General features: G+C 38.9%; 1 protein-coding gene across 1 annotated transcript in view; it reads left to right on the plus strand.

The window, feature by feature from the left end:
• Window positions 1–20,821, plus strand: part of CHM (CHM Rab escort protein) — a 51,561-nt gene that overhangs the window by 20,482 nt on the left and 10,258 nt on the right. The window contains exons 6-12 of the mRNA XM_064426495.1: window positions 662–778; window positions 1,407–1,527; window positions 3,783–4,008; window positions 13,557–13,634; window positions 18,438–18,542; window positions 19,395–19,458; window positions 20,043–20,139. Coding sequence (XP_064282565.1) covers window positions 662–778; window positions 1,407–1,527; window positions 3,783–4,008; window positions 13,557–13,634; window positions 18,438–18,542; window positions 19,395–19,458; window positions 20,043–20,139 — 808 coding nt within the window. The remainder of the gene's footprint in view (window positions 1–661; window positions 779–1,406; window positions 1,528–3,782; window positions 4,009–13,556; window positions 13,635–18,437; window positions 18,543–19,394; window positions 19,459–20,042; window positions 20,140–20,821) is intronic.

Below are 20,821 nucleotides of genomic sequence, written 5' to 3' on the forward strand. Positions count from 1 at the left end.
TTTTAAACCTCTGGAAACTGAAAAAACTCTCTTCAGTAATTCATTCAATTCTTTGTGAAGACACTGTGAAATCATTATTGCAAACTTGAAATTCCAAATGTGGGTCCCATGTCTAAGCATCCTTGCAGTGACATCTTGAGCAGCAGTCACTGGGTGGTGGCTAAGCAGATAATGCCATTTTGTATCCCTTTTATACTCTGGCTGTCCCACTGTGGGACATGGTGTTAATTGCAGCAAATCCCAGAAATTCAGACACAAGAGTGGTCAGCAGGGCAAGGCCAGGAGTTTGTGCTGGGGTTTCCCTGGCAGGGGAACATCAGTTTCCTTGTAGAGTCCTCGTTGGTGTCCCAGGAAACCTTTATCCAGAAAGTTCCTGTGTGCTCTTGCAAAGTCTGTTCCTCAGGACCACGAGACTTTTCAACACAGACAAACGTTTTCAGTTCATAGTTACATTTCTGACCCTTCTTCATTTCATCATATATTTGTAGCTTCTAGAAAGATGATTAAATTATATATGACAGAACCTTAGCTTGGGAGTCACAGAATTTACCTGTGGAAAAGGTGACTTTTGGTTCAGGTGATTTTGGGAGCAGCTGTGAGGATTTTGTTGGGTGCTTCCCTGATCCTCTTCACCTACCACTTCCTTTCTCCTCGTGTGCAGTTGCTTTACTCCCGGGGGCTGTTAATTGACCTCCTCATTAAGTCCAACGTGAGCAGATACGCCGAGTTCAAAAACGCCACGCGAGTTCTCGCCTTCCGCGAAGGGAAAGTAGAGCAGGTACCAGAAAATCAAGTGCTGCATGTGTTCCACTCATCTGCTGAAAGTCAAGAAATGGGTTTTCTGAGAATATTATAACTAGAAGCTGGTGGTTTTTTCCTTAATTATGATTCTAATTTAATTTCTGGAAGAAAATATGTTTGTGTTATATAGAAATATGAAAATAAAATCAAACCAAACTAAAATAAGGTTGTCCAGCATATTGACATAAATCTTTACCTCAGGCTAAATGTTTAGGCCATGACTGACTGGCATTTAATTCTTGAAAATTCAAAGATTTTACGTTTTAAGATTCTGATATAGACTTGTCTTTATGTTACATACAAGAGAAGTCAGTGTGATAATGGCAACAGGAGATATTGGCACAGTTAATACAAACTCTTGTGATTATCTCTGCAGATAGAGATGCAGGTGAAATTGAAGGGAAATAAAAGATTTTTGAATTTTCTTATTGTGGAAAATTGGTAACTTCAGTTCCAATAGAAAATAGGGGAAATAAATATATAAGAAAATAACTAATTGGAAACAATAATTTGAAGTGTTAGTTATTTAATCAGACTGCTGTTGCTTGATGCTTTTGCATTCAGAATGTGGAAAGAATCTGAAATTATTAAAAAATACTTTGCAGGTGCCTTGTTCTAGAGCGGATGTCTTCAACAGCAGACAGCTCACCATGGTGGAGAAGAGAATGCTTATGAAATTCCTGACATTTTGTTTGGACTATGAACAGCACCCCGAGGAATACCAAGGTAGTGTCTCATTGAGCAAGGCCCACTCCTTTCCAAGGAGTTCCTCAAGGGAGGCCCAATTCTGAGAGCTCTCCTGTGTTTTCACGTGGTTTATTTTTACAGATTCATTTTTAAAGTATGCCTTTGACCTTTTTGTGACCTTTTCACTTCAGTGTTAAATTCTTCTACTTAAGCACTTGCTCTTCTAGTTCCCACATCATTTATTATTTACATTTTTCTTTAACAGCAAAATTATATATTACAGCAAGGTTGCAGAATGCTTTTTGTCATTTTTAAGTGTTTTCCTCCCTTCCCCCAGGTATTTTTTAAAATAATGTGATGTACCTGAATTTTCTGCCTGTTTTTTTTTTTTTTGATTACTGCATAAATCTTTACAATGCGTTACAACAAATCAGAAATTGAGAAAATGGAATTTTTTTAACTATGAAAGTAAATGTAATTTAATGCTCTTTAGTTGTAAAGGGCAAGTTCAAAGTGCTTTTATCAAGTGTTGGCTTATTTAGATGAGAGGAAATCAGAATAGATTTGAGCTATAATGTGTGAAGAATAACGAGCGTCGGGTCAAAGAGGGAAATCAGCTCAACAGGAGGAAGGTGCTTTGGGTTTGTGCTCCTCAGGGTACAAAGAATGAAGTGGTGTCCTCAGTTCTTGGAGTCTAAAGGTAAGGCAAAGAGAAAAAAATCTGTCAAAAAGAAATAGTGAGGAAAGAGGAGTGCAAACATAAGAGAAAATTATTAAATATATGCAAGAGAAAAACAGTCAGTATCAAGATCTGGTAAGGTTAAGGAAAGGAGAGTCTGTAATGAACTCCAGAAAATCCTGAAGGGGGAAAAACTCATTAGGCTGAAGTGGTTTATTGATTACAGGTGATCTCAGTTTGCTGGTGCTGGAAGAAATGGAGGTGCTCAGAGTGAGGATATTGGTGGTATTTAGAAAATTTATTAAGTAAAAAAAAGAGATGCCACATCAATTTTAAATGAATCCATTGATTCATGTACCTAAATAACATTAGATTTATTTTACTTCCAGAGACAGTTAAACAGATTTTGTTCCTGCATTTTAAAATAGCCTGAGAAGTAATTGAGAATATTTTGAGTCAGATTAGGCTAATGTAAAAACTTCAGAAATTTTAAATTGCTCTTGATGAGATCATTGCGTTCGTGGGAAGGCAGACTTTTAATAGGAAGAGTTCATGAGCGTGAAGAATTTTTTTAAGCTTTTTTTTTTTGTAAAATACGGAATTATATAAGAAGTTTGAAGTGAGGAAAACTTGAGAATTTTTTTAGAATGATAAAACAAAAAGAACCCTGTCATTTTATGACTTTCTGCATGGCTGTACAAAGAGCAGTAAGATACATTTGTAGTAAAGCAGTGGCTGAATCTTGAACAGAATATATAGCTTGATAATACTGGACTCTGCATTGATGGAGGTGTTTCTGAACTAGTTAAGAATTTATCCAGGACTGAAATAAGAGCAGATCTCTGAATAGTATGGAAATATGCTATTGCTTAAATACAATCTTTTCCTGGCAAAAAAAATCTTAGAGTTATGAAGATGACTAAAGCTTTTTAGAGATGTATCAATGCCAGCATGCTTTAAACATCTCCCAGAAGATTTGTGTTTCTTTGAATTTCAAAATGTGCCAGCAATAATATTATTTTAAAGGGAAGATGGAGTCCTTGATCCCTTTCTGCTCTCTGTCTCATCCACATTTGTTTGTTGCCAGCAAGTCATCCAATTGAAATAAATATTTGCACCTTCTCATCTCTGGATTGTGGCACTGTGTGAGGGGCCTCTCTGAGCATAAATATCCAGTCTGGCACTGGCAGTGTGGATGCAGCAGTCCTGTTCTGGAGTGGGTGTAATCTGGGGTAATATTTTGGATAATTTACAGGAAACAGCATCCCAAAGCACTTCAGTGGATTTTTGCCCACAGTTTCTCACTTTTCTCTCAGGACTGGGAAATGGAGTTAGATCAAGTCTAACAGAATGAATGCCATTGGAGACCCATAAAGTGGGTTTGTGATATTTTGAAATATTTTAATGGAGTGCTGTTTCTGTCTTCTGAGAGCTCGCTTTCTGGTAGTAGTTCTTCTAACTTTCATTGACTTGGATGATCCCTTTACAGCAAGGTGTTTGTTGAAAAACTCACTTGCTTTTGTTTGCTGGAATCCAAAGGCACTTGTTTGAGCTGAGCCCAGGAGACAATGCAGATGTGAGAGTGTGCTCAGTGCCTCGTGTGCTTTTCCCTCAGACCACGAGAACAGCACATTTGCTCAGTTCCTCCAGACACGGAAGCTGACCCCCAGCTTGCAGCATTTCATCCTTCACTCCATTGCAATGGTGTCAGAGACTGAGAGCAGCACTCTGGAAGGTCTTCAGGCAACAAAAAAATTCCTGCAGTGCCTTGGCCGTTATGGCAACACCCCGTTTTTGTTCCCTCTGTATGGGCAAGGAGAGATCCCACAGTGCTTCTGCAGGTAAGCCTCACTTACCCAGACACGTCCCAAAAAGGAAACCCTTGTCATGTAAGAGGTATCATTCACAAGGATAATACTTTGCAACATTTTGCATTGTATTACAAATGCAGCTTGTAGTAGCTGCTGGCTGTGGTGGCTGCTGTAAGTTAATAAGTGCTAGGAAATGAGAAAGCCATAATTTAACCCATATGTAGCTGCCTCTTTTTAAATCTGACAGAGGAGACTCAGGGATATCTGTCCAAAAGGATGACTGTGCATTTGGGTAGGTTAAAAAAAATTATATGTGGGTCTTCCCTGAAGCTGCAGGAAGGTCCATGTTGTAAATTTGTGTTACTAATTTGCTGAGAGCGCATCTGCCATTCACAGATATTTAATAATGAACTGGATTATTCTGAAAGAGGGGAATGGTGCCGTGTGTCCAGTTTACAGTCACATTTAAAACAAACCTTTCTATGTTGCAGACTTTTATACAAACAGGACAATTGGTGTGAAATCATGGCATTATTTTGTAGCTCTCTCTAGACTGCAAGGTTCCAGCTCCTATGAACTGAGCAGCAGAGGAGATCCCATGCAGCTCTGTTCCACTGAGCCCCTGCTACATTCTGACATCCCAAACAGCAGCCATATGTTCTCCACTCCTTGAGCCTCAGAAAGCAAGTAAAACAAAAAAGCCCAGTTGATTCCAGGAATAAACCAAGATCCACTTCTGTGTGGCAGTGCAGTCCCTGCCCTGGTCCTGAGGTGTCCCTGGCCCGTGGTTCTGGCACAGAGCTGGTGCTTTTGGGGACCATCAAGGACCCGTGTGCAGAGGGTGGGTGGTTTGCATTTCAGCTGTTTCCAACAGTTCAACTGCCTTTTAAAAGGCTGAGGGGTTTTTTTCATCTTTGCTTTTGCTGGCAAGCAGCCTTTCCATCTGCTCACTGTGGGTTTAATGTGGTAACCTGTAGGTCTGAAGTAAACATTAGCTCTGTTTAAAAAAAGCAGCTTTGCTTGGTGAGGCCAGTTTGTCTGAGTGATATATTTGTACATCAGTCCCTTAAATAGCAGTGCAGGGTCTTACCTGCTTTGTTTGGTGCTGGACAAGTTCTGCTTTTTTACATGTGTGCTACTATGAAATTCTGGTTTACAGCAGGTTGTTGGGTATTCCTGTTTGTGATAGATTCCATTTCTCTTCTCCAGAGCAGTCCTTAAATTACTGCCAGAAGAATGGCCTCAGCAGCTTGATCCTGCTGGGCTGTGTGTGGGATGGATGCAGTTATATGTTGATAAAAACATTCTGGAATAATTGTGCTCCATTGAATAGAAATGTTATTTGCTACCATCTTTTGTCAGACGCCTTTCAACTGCTCCTTGAGCTGTATTTATATGGTGATTTACAGTGCACACCTAGGTAATTAGGTGATTGGACAGGTAATTTGTGAACAAGAATTGGGGTTGGGTAGCTACTCTGCATACAGACATGCAACAGAACTTGTGTTTCTGGATTTTATGGATGTCTTTGTGTCTTCATAGGATTTCATGTGAGGACAGGTATCTGTATGTGACCAGCAGATTAATAAATCAGAATGCTACCAGAGCCATTGAAGTAGTACAGTTTTGGCAGTTCAACATTCCTTGGCTTCAAATACCTGGGGAAAAAAAGTAAATTCAATAATTAAAATTTTGCTTGCTTTTTTTCCTCAGTAGATTCTTGTCCATGTAATTTTTCTTGCATTCTCAAAATCCCTTTGCCTTATTTTTTTTTTAATTTAATAACCAGCACATGCAGTTCTCTGATCTGTAACAGCAGTATATTTCAAGAGTTAGCAGTAGAGGTGTCTAGAAGTATTATAAATATTCTTATCAGAAAATCATTCTGTGATGACAGGAGTTCTTCAGATGGCCTGAACTTTCTATTTCAGATCACTGATTACTGCATTTTAGAGGTTTTTTTGCTAAAATGTATAAGTTCTACAACAAAGAGTTCTATTTTAATAGATGAAGCAAATTAATCTGTCAAACCAAAAAGTAATTATACTTCTAAAAGGTTTGTATTGCAAACATTCTAATACAAAACCTTTTTTTAAATTGTCTTTTCTTTTTAAGTGAACAATTTAGGAGGCAACAATAATATTTTTGGAGATTAATCGCAATTCTTAAAGGTGTTCTGCCCTGAGGATTGTGTCTTGCTCAAAGTGAGCCGTATCTGAAGAATGCTGCTGGGGCTGTGGAGCAAAGAGGCAACGCCAGAGCCTATAGATCACAGCCTACAGCTTTTATCACCAGCTTATCAGAGGAAGGTGTCACCTGGCCTGTGATTTCTAACCACTGTTCTATATTCTGCTTTAATGTAAACCTCTTAAGCGTTTCTTGCAGCCAGTTACACTGTGTGTTCTCATCAAGGCTACTGTTATAAATGGCACACATGCATATTGATGGGAATGAGTCAAAGACATTTGTAAGTCACATCCTTGCATCCCAAATGAATCCTGCATAAACACCACAACCTTTTGGAACTGCTGACGACACTCGAGTGAGCAGAAGCACTCTTCCTTCTTTATTGGTTTAAGCAGGGATGGTTTAGGAGAGAAAATTAAACTTTTATATCACTGTAATGTACATCCCAGTATGGTGAGGTACAGATGGGAGGTTTCTGTCTCCATAAATTGGAGTCGTGGAACAAGGAAGGTCATTGGGAGCCTCCTGCTCTCCTGAGCTGACAAGCAGCAAAACTTTCCTGGCCCTTAACTGCTTCCTTTTTGGTACAAAACTGTTCTGACTCTTCCTTCCTAATGATGTAGCAATAGCCTGATGTTAAGTACAAGTAAATATAATAATGTCTCATTCCTGAGGAAAACCCAACCAAGCTTTTATATCTGCTACTGTGTTTGCTTTGTGAGCACAGTGAATTTGGGGCAGAGCAGGAAAAGTTTCCCTTCAGTTTGGTTTCAGATTCTTTCCTCTGAACTCATGCAAATATGAACATGCAAATGGAATTGACTTTCTGAGAAGCAGTAGTTTTTTCCCATGTGAGCCTTTGGAGGGAATTGGTGACTGTCACTGTCATGTCACAAAGGTTCTACAGGGGCACGTTGTGTCTCTTCTGTCTTTGCTAAGAGTTACCCAAAAGCTGACAGATGGCAATAGGTGCTGGAATATCCTCAGCTGCTTTTCCAGAGGAGTTGGTGAGTCCCTGACTGTTATGGGTAGTTAATAATGTGCATTTCCTATAAACAGACTTTGAGCTTTCCCATTGTGCATTTGGTGGGCAATGTCACCCTTTGTAGTAGTTCCTACAGATTCTGGCTGAAATTGTTAATTCTGTCTCCGTGACAGTGACAGCAGTAATTTAGTGATGGAGGAAAGATCTGATTAAGACAGTTCCATCTCTTTCAGTGCCCATATTTACAGGAAGATTGAGAGGCCAGGCTGAGATAAGATGGATAGTGTGATTGATTCCGGGGGTTCCTGTATATACTTAAAAATGAATAATCAGTTTTACCTTTACATGGGCACTATTATCTGCTACAGATGTCAGAGCTTTGGGGTAGTCTCAGGTCATTTAAAATTCCCAATTATGTCCCTGTTACAATCTAGGAAGGTTTTAGTGGTCTGAAATCAAGACTGGACTTCAGGAAACCTGACTGCGATAATTTATTAAAAATTGGGCACACCATGTTTTTCAGCTAAATTTACACATGAGTATCATGTCTCTGCATGTTAGCAAGATGCAGAACTTTGTGTGTAAATTGTATGATTTAGCATATTGATGAGACATTCAAACAATGTCTCATTTCTGGTGACAATCAGGTGTGACAGATTTGAGTGTCAGCACTTGTGAACAATCACAGGTGATGTAAAATCATATTGGGATATGAGTTCAGTCCTTCATTTCAAAATACCTAATTTTCATATTTATCTATCTTTCATCACTTTTAATTATTCCATTTCTTTGGACCAGAAAATGTAATTGGAATCACTGACAACTTAGCACTGTTCCTTGGGTTGTACTAAAATACTGAATAGTACAAGTAGCTGCAGTGCTGCTTTTCTCTTAATTGTTTTCACTTGCATTTCAGGGAAATAATAAAACTTCAGATGTAGTTTGGCCTTTAAAGACAAACTTGATATATTTCTTCTCACTTTGTTGGCAGATGAATGCAAAATGGGCAAGCAGAGTTAGCAGGATTGTTTGTAGGATCAGTTGTTTGTTTTTCCCTCTAAGGAGAAACTCTTTCTTGGGATAAACATGAGGGAAGTAAGATAATCCATCATTCTGAGACCTGTTCACTAGTGATGGATGGATAGATTGGTAAAGTAACTCAATAATCTTCATTTTTTTCAGGTTATTCACAGATCAGTGAGCCTTGTCGTTAATACAGCTGTGGAATGCTTTTGTGTCCTTGCCCACAGTATTTCTCAGAATTTGACAGGCAAAGACTTTTAATTTGGAAATAACCTTTGTTGTAAAATGCATTAAATAGATTAAACTTGGAGAATTTTAATTTTAGATTTTATCTTCTGAGTGTTTGTCAATTCTTTGTTTAAAAAATTACTTGCAAACTTGAGAGCTGTTCTGCTCCTTGTTATTTCTGACTAGGAATTGTGTTCTGTAGGGGTTTATACCTGGTGAAGGCCTTCAGCCATTGGAATCTATCACAGGGCATGCTCTGAATCATGTGGGTGCTGTCAAAGTGTATTGATTCCCCATCCCTAACTAGGCATGGAAAAGTTTTCAGTCAAGAAATTGTATTGAGGGGTCAGACTTGCATTGTGCTACCTCATTCTTGATCATCTTGGTTCATTTAAAAACATACTTGGAACCTAAAAGCACAAAATACAAATGCTACTGTGAGTTGCTTTTTCAGGGTTTAATAATTAGGGTAATGGTGATAATAGGAGGGAAATGTATCTTAATGTATTATTTGGTATTACCTCTTACCAGTCCCTTAGCAGGGAAGTTCCTCCCTGCATGTGTGGGGATGTGCAGATTGTGCCTTACAGGTTCTTCCTGAGAATTCTAACTCAGACATGTGAATATTTGCAGCATTATCAGGAGAGCTGTGGAAATGACAGGATTGTTTATCACTGGAGCAAATCTGAGATGAGAAGGCAAATTGCATTTAGCAGAGTCCTTTTTCATTACACCAGGAGACAGAGAAAGGTAACTTCCTAAACATGACAGAATTAGTAAAATAGCCCTTGAATTTCATTGAGGGTTAAGAGAACTGGAATTTTTGTGTCTTTTTCTGGAGGCAGAGAACACAGAAATGGGTTTTATAGATGAGCTAATGTTTAGTGACTGCTTCTAGTGCCTGGGTTTTGTGCCTTGCCCTGCAGTCCTGCTCTCCCCAGCTTCTCTGGGAGGCCAGAGCTGTTGTGTAATTGCAGCTGAATGACCTTGGGTGAGGAGCAGCAAGTTCCGTGGGGTTTAGAGCCAGGTCCCATCCTTCCACCTCCCCAGAGAGGAGCCTTGAGAGTGCCTCTGCACTTCCCTGCCCTCACACAGCACACAAACAACTGGACTCTTCTACTTCCTTTTTCTTTTTTCCCCTCTCACAGCTCTGTGGCAATTTCTTACAGTGCTTTAACCATAATTTCTAGGGCACTTAAACACATTGCCTGATGGTTTCTCACCTCACCTCACCTTCATAGAAATCATCTGTTTCTTGAGTTTAGAATCCCAGAGAATGACTCTTAACCTTGATTCACTAAGAAGTAGTGTTAATTGCAATATCCTTGAAAAAATTAGGTTGATAATGTGGTTAATTTTAAGAAACAGCAATTTTATATTGTGACAAAAATCATCAGTAACATGGCACTTTTATCAGCAATAAGCTGCTGGTATTTCAGTTGTTTAAATTACTAGTTTAAATGAAAAGACAGATTAAACATGGTCTTATTTTTGTCAACAGAATTTCTTCAGGTCTAGAAACACCTTAAGAAATCTACACTGGCACAAAGCAAGGCCAAAGTATAGGAACATAGAAATATATGATGAATTAAGATTTTTGTTGCATTGTCTTCTAATATTTAAATTTGGGAAATGGAATTGGAATCTTGGGCCTGTAAAAGGCAGCAGTGACTTCCCAAACCCCAAAACTTGTACATCACATAATAGGAACCCAAATGTTAAAACTCCTGAAATAGTTGTACTTTAGTGCAGTGTGGTCATCCAGAATCTATGAACAATAAGTAGCAACCCTTGCCAGACTGTGATGAAATAGGCTTAAATTACCCCTAGTTTGTAATTATGGAGAGAAGTGCACCGAGGGTCTCTTTAGGGTCAGTGATAAGTAGCTAGAGCTTTGTGCTCTAAACCAAACCAAGCACACCAGTTTTTATCTTGTCTGTTTTACTGGTACTGTATTCACTATTAGAATGTTTCACAGGATGTCAATGGATATTTCTGTATGTGCAGATTAAATTCCACACAATCAAAAGGAGCCATTTCTTAGTTTTAAAGTTAAATTTGGTACCCCAGCACTGCCATTCCAGCTCCTCTTCCTGCAGCATTTCCCAGTCACAGCCTGGTTTTCCAGAAGGAAGGAGATCTGTGGAAAGAAATCATCTCACCATGGGCTACGGGCTCAAAGCACTCTTTGTGAGTGAGCTGAGTGCTGGTGGGTGAGTGCAGGAACTTTGTGATTGGTTTAGAATTGTCTTGTTGCTGATGGATTTGGAGCATAGGCTGCTTCTCTAATCTTACAGGACCTTTTTAAATTTCACAGGAATAATGAACACCGCCTGCAGGAAAAAGTCAAAATATTTGACTCTTCATCTGCTTCCTTAAGCATTTCTGTCACATATTTTCCTTTCTGTAGCTCTCCAAATGCCAGGACAGTTCAGGATGACATTGATTATTTTCTTTATTAGTTTTTTGGTGTCTTTTTTTGTTTGTGGGGGGAAGGTGGGGGTGGATTTTTGGTGTTAACCAGGTGGATGCACACACCAAGTTTTGACTTTGCTATGAAAACTCTTGGTTGGAAAGATTAACCATCATTTTTTGTAGCTGTAGCTATTTTATTTATTTGATTTGTCTCGTCTCTACTTGTCAGTGTTTTTGGAACCCAGCAGCACTGGAGGAAAGGCTGATGTTCTAGGGGCCTTTCAGGAAACAGAATTTAACATAAGAATCAGGTCACAGCTTGCTCTGTGCATAAAAATAAACTGAAAGAGGACAATTCATTATCTCAGCACTTGCCATGTTTTCTTTGATCTTTCTCCAAAGCTTGCAGTGCTGTACACGGAGTATGCAGCTTTAAGGAGAGAAGTAAGTAGTTTTTACTATAGAAGAATTGCACAGTTAAAAAATAGTCAGTTTTTAAATTAATCACAACATGCATTTTAGAAAGCAGAAAACAAATTACATGCTAGAAATAAAAACTAGATTTTGGTGTAAAATTATTTATTAGAGTTTTAAAATTCTTTCAGAGTGAACTAAGACTAAGTCTGTAATGTGAGTGTTTTTGTGGTATCTCAGTGTTGGAAATCGAGATGTCAAATGGAGAGACATTCTATTTTTGTTCAATTAATATCACAGAGCATTACATCAAAGCAGTAAACTCCTCTTGTATCAACAGATGCAGCAACCCTGAAGCCTATTTTCTCTCTTGTTACATTAGTGTTTAATTAAAGAAAACAACTAGTTGGAGGCAGTTACTTTCTGTGAAATGTAATGAAGATTTATTTTGTAAGTGACCTTCACTGTATTAGCTGAATCAGTAATCAGTAAAATTAATAGAATAATCAAATTATATACAAACTCATAAATCACTGCGAATACGCTGTCAAAAATGCAGCTTTTAATATGTCCTATTGTTTCACAGCTGTATTAAAAATTGCAACTGCTGATTTCTGCCTTGATGGGGACTGAAATGGCATTTAAAGGCTGTGTATGATGGAGGGCTACCAGGCCAAAAATTTTCACAACTGTTAATTCAGCTGTAATATGATTTGATGTCAGCGGGGCAAAGTTGAAGCCGAGTACAGTGTTGTTGCTATCTTTCAGCAAAACTTGAATTATTGGTGGAGGCAGTCGCCAGTTAATTAGAGTAATATCAGTTTAAATGTCTGTCATTTAGGGTTAATGGTATCAAAGAGTTGCCTTGTACTTCAAGTGCAGTCAAATCATCTTGAATAGCCCATTGTATGAAAGTAATGCCAGCACAATGATTTTATTTTATCATAAATTATTGGGGTGCCATTTAGTTTAATATTTCAGTTTCTGTATTTAAATAATTTTGGCAAGTCCTTCCTAACAGTGTCATTTTTCATGCTAGGCTGTTCTAATGGGTGTTTGGGCTCTTTGTGATTGTTTAGCAACACAATCAAAATTCCTTTCCATTTTCATTTTAAAAGAGAAGTTTTCTGCTGGCCTATGAAAACTGGTCATGCCCTCATCCCCTGGATAGCAGGTTACTCTTGGAAAGAAATAATTCACATTTTTGTGCAGCCAAGCAACAAAGTTCTTTCAAAGCACGCTGGAAAAATGAAGTGCATATATCAAAACCTCTGGCTGTGGTTGAAGGAAAACTGTAATTAATGTTTTTAACTAAGGAATCCAGTTCTAGTTAAGTTAATAGTGCTATTCTTATATGCAAGATACAAAATGAACTCCTGTGAGTTGTTTTGAAAGATGCTGATAGCTGCTGTGTCAGGCAGGAGGCCATGGATTGCAGCATTAGAGATAAACCCATAGCTCTGGGTTCTCTAGAGTTCTTCAGTGATGTTTAACCTCTGTGGCATCTTCAACAACCTCCAAACAGCCAAGGCTGGGGTTTTTGGGATGTATCTCTGGTTTTCCGTGAGGAGCAGGGGTGGTTTTAGGGAGCTGGCTATTCCAGCTGTCCCATGGCACTTGGTGGTGCTGACAGCTCCTTGGGCTGCCCCAGCCCTGCAGGTCACAAGGGATTGTGGGACTGGCTGTCTTGAACTGCCTCATCTGACATGAGAATGACAAAATAATGCCATTTTGGAAGTAAGGTTTGCAAAGTGGAAGTTTTCAAGTTTGTCATCTGTGAAGAGATATAAAAATGCTTTCAGTTCAAAATCACAGAATCAGAGACTGCTTTGGGTTGGAAGAGACCTTAAAGCTCATCCACTGTCCATGGGCAAGGAGACCTTCCACTATCTCAGCGTGTTCCAAGCCCTGTCCAACCTGGCCTTGGACACGTCCAGGGATCCAGGGGCAGGCACAGCTTCTCTGGACAGCCTGTGCCAGGGCCTGCCCACCCTCACAGGGAGGGTTATCTTCCATATATCCAATCTAAACCCACCCTCCTTCAGTTTAAGGCTGTTCCCCTTGTCCCCAGTCCCTGTCCTGGAGCCCCTTCAGGCCCTGGCAGGGGCTCTGAGCTCTGCCTGGAGCCTTCTCCTCTCCAGGTGAGCACCCCCAGCTCTGGCAGCCCAGCTCCAGCCCTGTGACCTCCTCTGGACTCCACCAGCTCCACATCTTCCTTCTCTCAGTAACTCAGTGTTACCAACACCTCAGAGCTTTGCCTTGCTGACCACTCACGCTGACTGCAATTAGCAGAGCTGCACTAATAACCTTTGTTTCCCTGTTGCAGGCTGTGTGCTGTGTTTGGGGGGATCTACTGCCTCCGTCACGCCGTGCGCTGCCTGGTGCTGGACAGAGCCTCGGGACGGTAAGGTGCCACCAGGAACCTTCTGTTCCTGCACAAAACACAGGTGAAAAATGTCTCAAGTCAATTGAAAAAAAAAATGATTCTTCCCAGATCCTCCTTGGTATTAATAACACATCAACCTTGATTAAAAGTAATTTGTGTATAGGTCCTCCAGAACAAGGAAAGTGGGTCTAGAATATAGAAACTAAATTAATTTCCCTGTGATATTACTGCAGCTCCTGATCACCCAAGCTTGGAAGACAAATCATTTCAGCTGCCGGGGGGCTGGTGATGAGTGATGTTAGTTTTCCTTGTGGCCTTACCTACTCTAATTGATTTTCATCAGATGACAACAAAGCCCTCTGTTATTGCATTTTTAAAAATGGAGCTCACCTAAAGACTCATCAGATTAATCTTTGCTGATAATGCATGTCACTCCTAGAGAAAAGACTTTAATGAGTTTTTAGGTAGATTGTTGTCATAAACTATGCTGCCCTCTTATTCCAGAATAAATTCTTTTACAACAATATCAGGCCTGTAGGCAGGTTTAAAGTTGAACGAAGAAAAATCAAAACAGAGTTTTTTCCATAGTGGCGTTTTTCATACCTCTCTAAATTGTTATATTTCTGCTGTACACATTTTATCAGATATTAGTCTAACTGTAGACTTTGGTTATCTTAATGACTCTGTTTGCAGCTTAGTGACTATAATTGAAAAGTTCAAGATGTTTTGTAGAAAATTTAAAGAATTAATTTAGAAATGGTGTAGTACCACTGTATTAGGAGAATGAGTATTTAAATGAGGGGGTGTGAGTTTACTTCCCAGTTGCCCTGTAATTCCTTGAGCACAGTCCTTGTAGCTGCATTTCCACAACATGGTCAAGTAGTAGCTGTTTTCCCTAAAACTGAATAAACTCCAGATTTTACCTTTCTGCCAGTTCCTGAAGATTCTGGAGTTCACTGCACAGTTGTAGACTTTGAGATGTAAATGTGCTTTATCAGGTGTGATGTTCCAAATGCACAGTTCATATGCAAATTAAACTGTGCCCCTTTCAGGAACTGTCATTTATTTTAACACTGCTATTTGAACTGTTGCTGTAGGAAGCTTTATATTCCAACAATGTTTAAATACTTAAATTGCTCTTGCAGGGAGACAAGCTTTTAGTTGGTAGCAACTTCCAAACCCCACTCTGTGCAGGTCTTAACTGGTCAGTGATCCTGCTTACCCCAATTTCCAGCTTCTTCTGCACATCCTGAAGACCTTTGAAATCAGTGTTTTCTTTATAAGGTTTTGTGTGTCCCAGAAGAGCTGGAGTGCTGCTTTTCCATTAACCTGCCTTTATGTGTGGAATATAGTTTAAAAAAAAAACCAGCACAAGTGTCTTTTTTAGGCTGTTTTTGGGGTTTACTTGTGCTGTTTTAGAATGATAGATTTTTGAGGAGCAGAATTATTGAAATACTTCTAAAGATTTTACCAGACTTTCATTATTCCAAAAACATTGAGCTTTTAATAATGCCATTATCTGATAGTGAATATGAAGAAGCCCAACACATCCAAGATATCCATTTCCTTTATCTTCTGTTTGGTTCTTGCTGTTATCTCCTTCCTCACTGTGTATTCCCTCTCTGCACCAGCTTGTATTTCCTCTTGACTTTGGGCTTCAGTGTTTTGCCTAATAAAAATCAGCTATCAAGTTGTTAATGAGGCTATTTATGAGTTACTGAGCTTTTGAGTCAACAGACCATTAATAGTAATTGGTAAGAGGCAAATTCATATCTGGTTGTCAGTGCAGCTGGCTGTGTGCTGGCAGAGGCAGCTTCCCCAGGTTACAGATGGCTCACTCAGCACTGCAGAAATGCATTGTGCAGTGGTCATTCCCAGTTATAGCTCCTTCCACAGCCCTCCAGGCTTCCCATGCCTTAAGGCAGGGATTTTTTTCCTCTATTTTTAATATTCCTGGTTTAGTACACATAAGGAAAATACATACTTCTAGCTACAGCCTTGATTTTCTTCTAAATTTTTTGTTAGAGTTTAATTAAAAGTCTCAGAATGTCACCAAAGTTTATTCCAGCGTTTTTCTAGACGTGGCTAACATTGCTTTTTCACATTTTCCTACCCATGCCTGTATATGCAGAGAACAGTAGATTTCATACCCAGCTCTACAATTATAAAAAGACACATAGAAAAAGGTTAAAAATAATTTTTGAAAATAAGATTCAGGCAAGACAGGGTGAAAGAACAGAAATTTTAGACATCCCTATTTTAAGGTTTTAGTAATGCACTTGAAAATAATCTGGTTTTTTATGTATGGTACCAGATCTGCTGTCTTAATAAGTTTGTAGAACATCCTGAGTGCTTGGTAGAACTGTGATGCTCTGTTAGAAAATAAAAACCACATCATATTTCTGAGGCTGAGGAAAAAAAGCCACATTTAATGTATGATAATATTGTGTTTCTCTGTGTTTATTGTGTGTCACTTTTCTGGGAACATGTAAAATTTCATCATAATGGTGGGCATTATATATTGATCACACTTCACATATGTTTCCAATTGCATAATTCTGTCTCAAAACGGAAGAGATGTGATAAATGGCCATTTATACATCTGTGATAAAAAGATAGAGCAAACAGCCAGTAATTTACATATCTGCTGAAATACTGCAGACTGGCTTTGTCAGTGCTGCTGAGTCCATTTCAAGGATGTCGCCCTTAGTCCATTAGTTTGGATAATGAGCCCTATAAAGTACATTTATAACTCGTGGCACTGCAAGGAGATGGATTCTAATTTTCATCCTTTTATCCAGACACATTGAAAGAAGGTCAATGGAGGGTTGGCTGTGATTCATTGTCGCAACACAGATCAGATGACAGAGACCTGATAATGTCAGTGCAGGAGTGTTTGCTGCATGTGGAAGCACTACTTGAAAGAAATTTTCTCAGCATCACCCTTTGAAGTAAAGTGGGACTGAAATTAAAAGCGCTCTCTCTCTCTCTCAGTTCAAAATCTTATCACACATATGACCTGCTGCTATTCCTGAACAAAGGAGAGGAAACAACACTTAGCAGGAAAATAAAATGTGTCGTTGCTTTCGCTGGCTTTGAGTGATGCAACATGACATTTAATCAACCTTTCCCCTTCCATAATGTTTGGGGGGTGGTGGGGAAATTGTTTCATAAACAATAAGAAAGGTTATAATTAGAAATGAGCTGCAGCAGCTCGACTTCCTTGTTTATTTGCAGTATTCAAATGAGAGCTCAAGGATGAAGTCACTGGGATTAACAGTTAGGAAAAACTTGTTAAAGTTGCAAGTGAAACACACATGGGGTAGGATTTGAACCTGAAGAATGTTGGATGCCAAACATTGCTTGTACTGTTGTCAGGTACCTGTTGAATTTGAAAATAGGAATATATGTAGGGACAGATGCCTGGGAGGTCTGCATTAGAAGTCAGTGTTACAAAAACATGTTTAATAGTCATAAACCTCTTACATTTACAGATGAGAACTGTGTTTCACCTTTTCTAATTCTCATCTCAGGTTATAGGATCAACTGGTTTACCAGAGCTGGTGGAGCTGATTGCTATTACTTATTTAGATTTGGGTTTGTAGATCATTATAATCATAGAAGCTTACAAATAGCTTGAGGTTACAGAAATGTTGTTCATTCCTAAGGCATAACTTGCATGTCAGATGTTCCACAGAAAAAGTTGCACTATGATAAAAAGGTAAATCTGCACATGATCTCTGGCTCAGGCATTGTGTTCCTTTGGATGTTTCCCTGTGCATGCACAAGTGTGTAAGTGTGTGTGAGAAAATCCACTGCTTTAAGTCCTGTGTGTTAAATTGTTGAAACACTGATAAAGTTTTTCAGAAAAGTTTAATTTAAAAAAAAAACTATAATTTTCATACCCCAAGAAAAGGTCCAGTAAAGCTAATTTGCTTTATTTATTCATGCTGTAAATATTGTGATAGTGTAGAAGAGAACACAGATCATGGCTACAGAATCAGCAGCACAGGTGGCTTTACTGAGATCTGTGTGCAGCCTCCTTTGTCTCATGTATATGATGCAGCTTCATACATAAGTGAAGTTTGTTCTTTCACAGAGAATTTTCCCCCTTAAAATCTGAAGTTTGTATTCTTATTTAAGCTCACTAAATGGGTTCATTTCTGTGGTTTGCATTTCTGTCCCACTTCTATTTCTGTCCTTGTTCTATGGAGAACATTTGTGTTGTTCTTAAAACACCAGGGCTCTGTTAATCCCTTTGTGTGTCACTTAGAGATAAAGGGTGTATTTAGTCATAAACAGAGCAACTCACTCTTGGAAGTGTCTGATGCACTCATTTGTCAGGGAGCATTCCCAAATCTCCTAAGTTAATTTGCTCTTTAATTTGTCAAATATTATTGGCAAAATAAACCTGTTTTTTTGTAAAAGTGTCTTTCTGAGAAAGAAACTCCACTGCAATAGGATAGTACCTCCAAAATAATTCACAGCTTTATTTTTACATATTATGAGGTAAGAAATGTAGAGCTAAATGCCAGTGCTGTAAGCTTATATTTTCTGGGAAAAGTGATCCATTTATTCAAGTTGGGATGTCATTATGATTATTGTATGTGTAAACTGCATATACACTAGGTGGAATGTGTCAGTCTGGGATTTGATGATCAGTTAAACTGGTTTAGGGGTTCACATGTTCAAGAAATACACAACTAAATTTAGTGAAAGATACAAATATTGTGCTGTATAACTCAATTCTAACAACTTCTGCACAGTTTTGTTACCTTACATAAAAATTTCTGACTGTGGTTTGGTTTTTTTTTGAAACAGGTGCAAAGCTATTGTGGATCATTTTGGGCAAAGAATAAGTGCCAACTATTTTATTGTGGAAGACAGTTACCTCTCAGAGAGCACATGCACAAATGTGTGTTACAGGTATGTGGTAAAACAAAAACCACTATTTATTTAAATAATGGTGTGTGAAGTACCCTGCAAGTTAAACTGAGGAGCCTCTTGTCCACTCCTTTATTTTTGCAGTACAGTTCAGTATTGAACAAAGTATTTCTCTGTTAGCTGGAGGATATACTGTGTACTTTCTATAGTCGGGTTTTCTTCAGTTGTCACTGAAATCAGATTCCCCCTTTCCATATAACAAATCCAAGAGCTCTAAATGTGCTGGGAATTTCATATTTGCTAAAATGTGTTTAAAAGGCGAAGGTGCCACTTGCTGTCCTTGCTTTACATTTGTTCAGCTTTAGACAAGTACCAAACTTCCTTGATTGCTGTGATTTGCTTGCTGCTGCCAGAGGCCCTGGGCATGACCTGCCTGTGTCAGAGCAGGCAGGGGGGATCAGCAGAGCTGTGCTGCTGAGGGCAGAGCAGGATAACCCTGGCACTGCAGGAGCACAGACTGCAGGTGAGGAGGGAGCTCCACCCTGCTGCAGTTCCCCTTCACCCCGAGGCTCCTGGGCTCTGGAACACCACAAGGCCTTAAAGTGCTGCTGATCAAATATGCAAAAGAACTTTTTAAACAGCAGAAGGAGGCTGTTTGATACAACTGCACTGACTCATTTATTCATCACCTGTTTTGGTCATTGAAAATACTGCACTGGTGGTCCAGGTGTGTTTCTGCTTCAGCAACAGGCAAATATCCCACTAAGAGTCATAGTAATAAAGGTTATATAGTGAAATAGCTCTGGTATTACCAACTAGGATTCTAAATTGCTATTTTTACATCTTTGTTTTTATTTTGCATTATTTTCACATAATTCTTGTTTTGAATTGTAGGCAGATCTCCAGGGCAGTGCTCATTACAGATCAGTCTGTACTGAACACAGACTCAGAGCAGCAGGTACACACCAATTCTGTATCACTTGTCTCATGTGTTAATATTTAGTTGTTGGTAAGAATTAAGTAACTAATCCAATTTTGTTTGTGCTTGAATCATGATCTTTAGTCAGCTCTCTGTACTGGTAATTGTTTAGTTTGTTTTATTGTCTATAGAACTAGTACAAATTTTAGTTAAGTTTAGCTCAGTGACTGGGATTTTCCTGTTTTTCCTCTAATTAATAGAGTTTCTAAGCTGCTGTCTTTAATTTTACTTTTGCTTGCTTTTTAATAAACTGTTACCCTGACTATTCTGTTAATTATTTATCTTGTTTAAACTTTGTTCAAAGTTCCTTTGGTTTTTTTAAACATTCCTTTTTGCTGTATGAAGTTCTCACTGTACACTTTAAAATGCTCCTTTGGATCTGTTTGTCAGTCTTTGCAGTCCTTCATTTTAGAGCACATCAATCAGAGTTGTGTTTGTTCTGTCGTAGTAAACTAGAAAACCAAGCAGTTCTTTCCACCTGTGCTGAGGATGGTGGTGAGGATGGTGGTGTGCCACATCCTGCAGGCCCTGTGCTGTCCCTCAGGCTCTGTTTCTGTGCCCAGGTGTCCCTTCTGACAGTGCCTCCCCTGGAGGCAGGCGGGGCAGCAATCTGTGTCATCGAGCTGTGCTCCTCCACCATGACGTGCATGAAGGACACCTGTAAGTAACGGAGCTTTTCCCTCTGCAGCTCTGGGCACAACTGAAAACCTCTGGGTGCTGTTCACTGCTGCACAGAGCCCAGGGAGCCATGGCTTCCTGCCATTGTGGAGCTTCATGGACTCATTTTCACTTACATGGGAATAAATCCTCCTTCAGGAGATACAAATAATAATTCAAAGCACATGAATCTTCCTGGTAATCTGTAGTTTGGTTTTTTTTGAAAATGGGCTCCCTTAGCTGAGCTATTAAGTGGAAATACCTGAAATGCAATGTATTTGGGAGTTTTTTATCTTCTGAAAAGATTCTGTTGTCGGTATTTTATGTGAACTTGAAATAATTGAGCAATAAAATGTTCATTTGGGGTATTTATTAGAATAGAATTAGAGGTTGCCTTACCTAATTCTTTCTAACAAGAAAGAAGTAACTGTAATAATAACCAATTTATTTTGCTGTTAAACAGGCTTGAGCTAAGTTCTTTACATATGAAAGAAGAGTAAAGTAAATTATTAAGTCATTCAAAGTTATATTTCCTACTAAATAATAGTAAAAAAAAGCTTGTAATTAATTAATGACTTAGTGCTATAAAGCATATTGTCCATATTTATCATTTAAATAGCTGATTTCTTTTTATTAAGGGTTCACAAAATATATACAGCAGGAAGTGAAACTAATGAAGGATTGA

Source organism: Passer domesticus, chromosome 7, assembly GCF_036417665.1.
Source record: "Passer domesticus isolate bPasDom1 chromosome 7, bPasDom1.hap1, whole genome shotgun sequence".
Lineage (NCBI taxonomy): Eukaryota > Metazoa > Chordata > Aves > Passeriformes > Passeridae > Passer > Passer domesticus.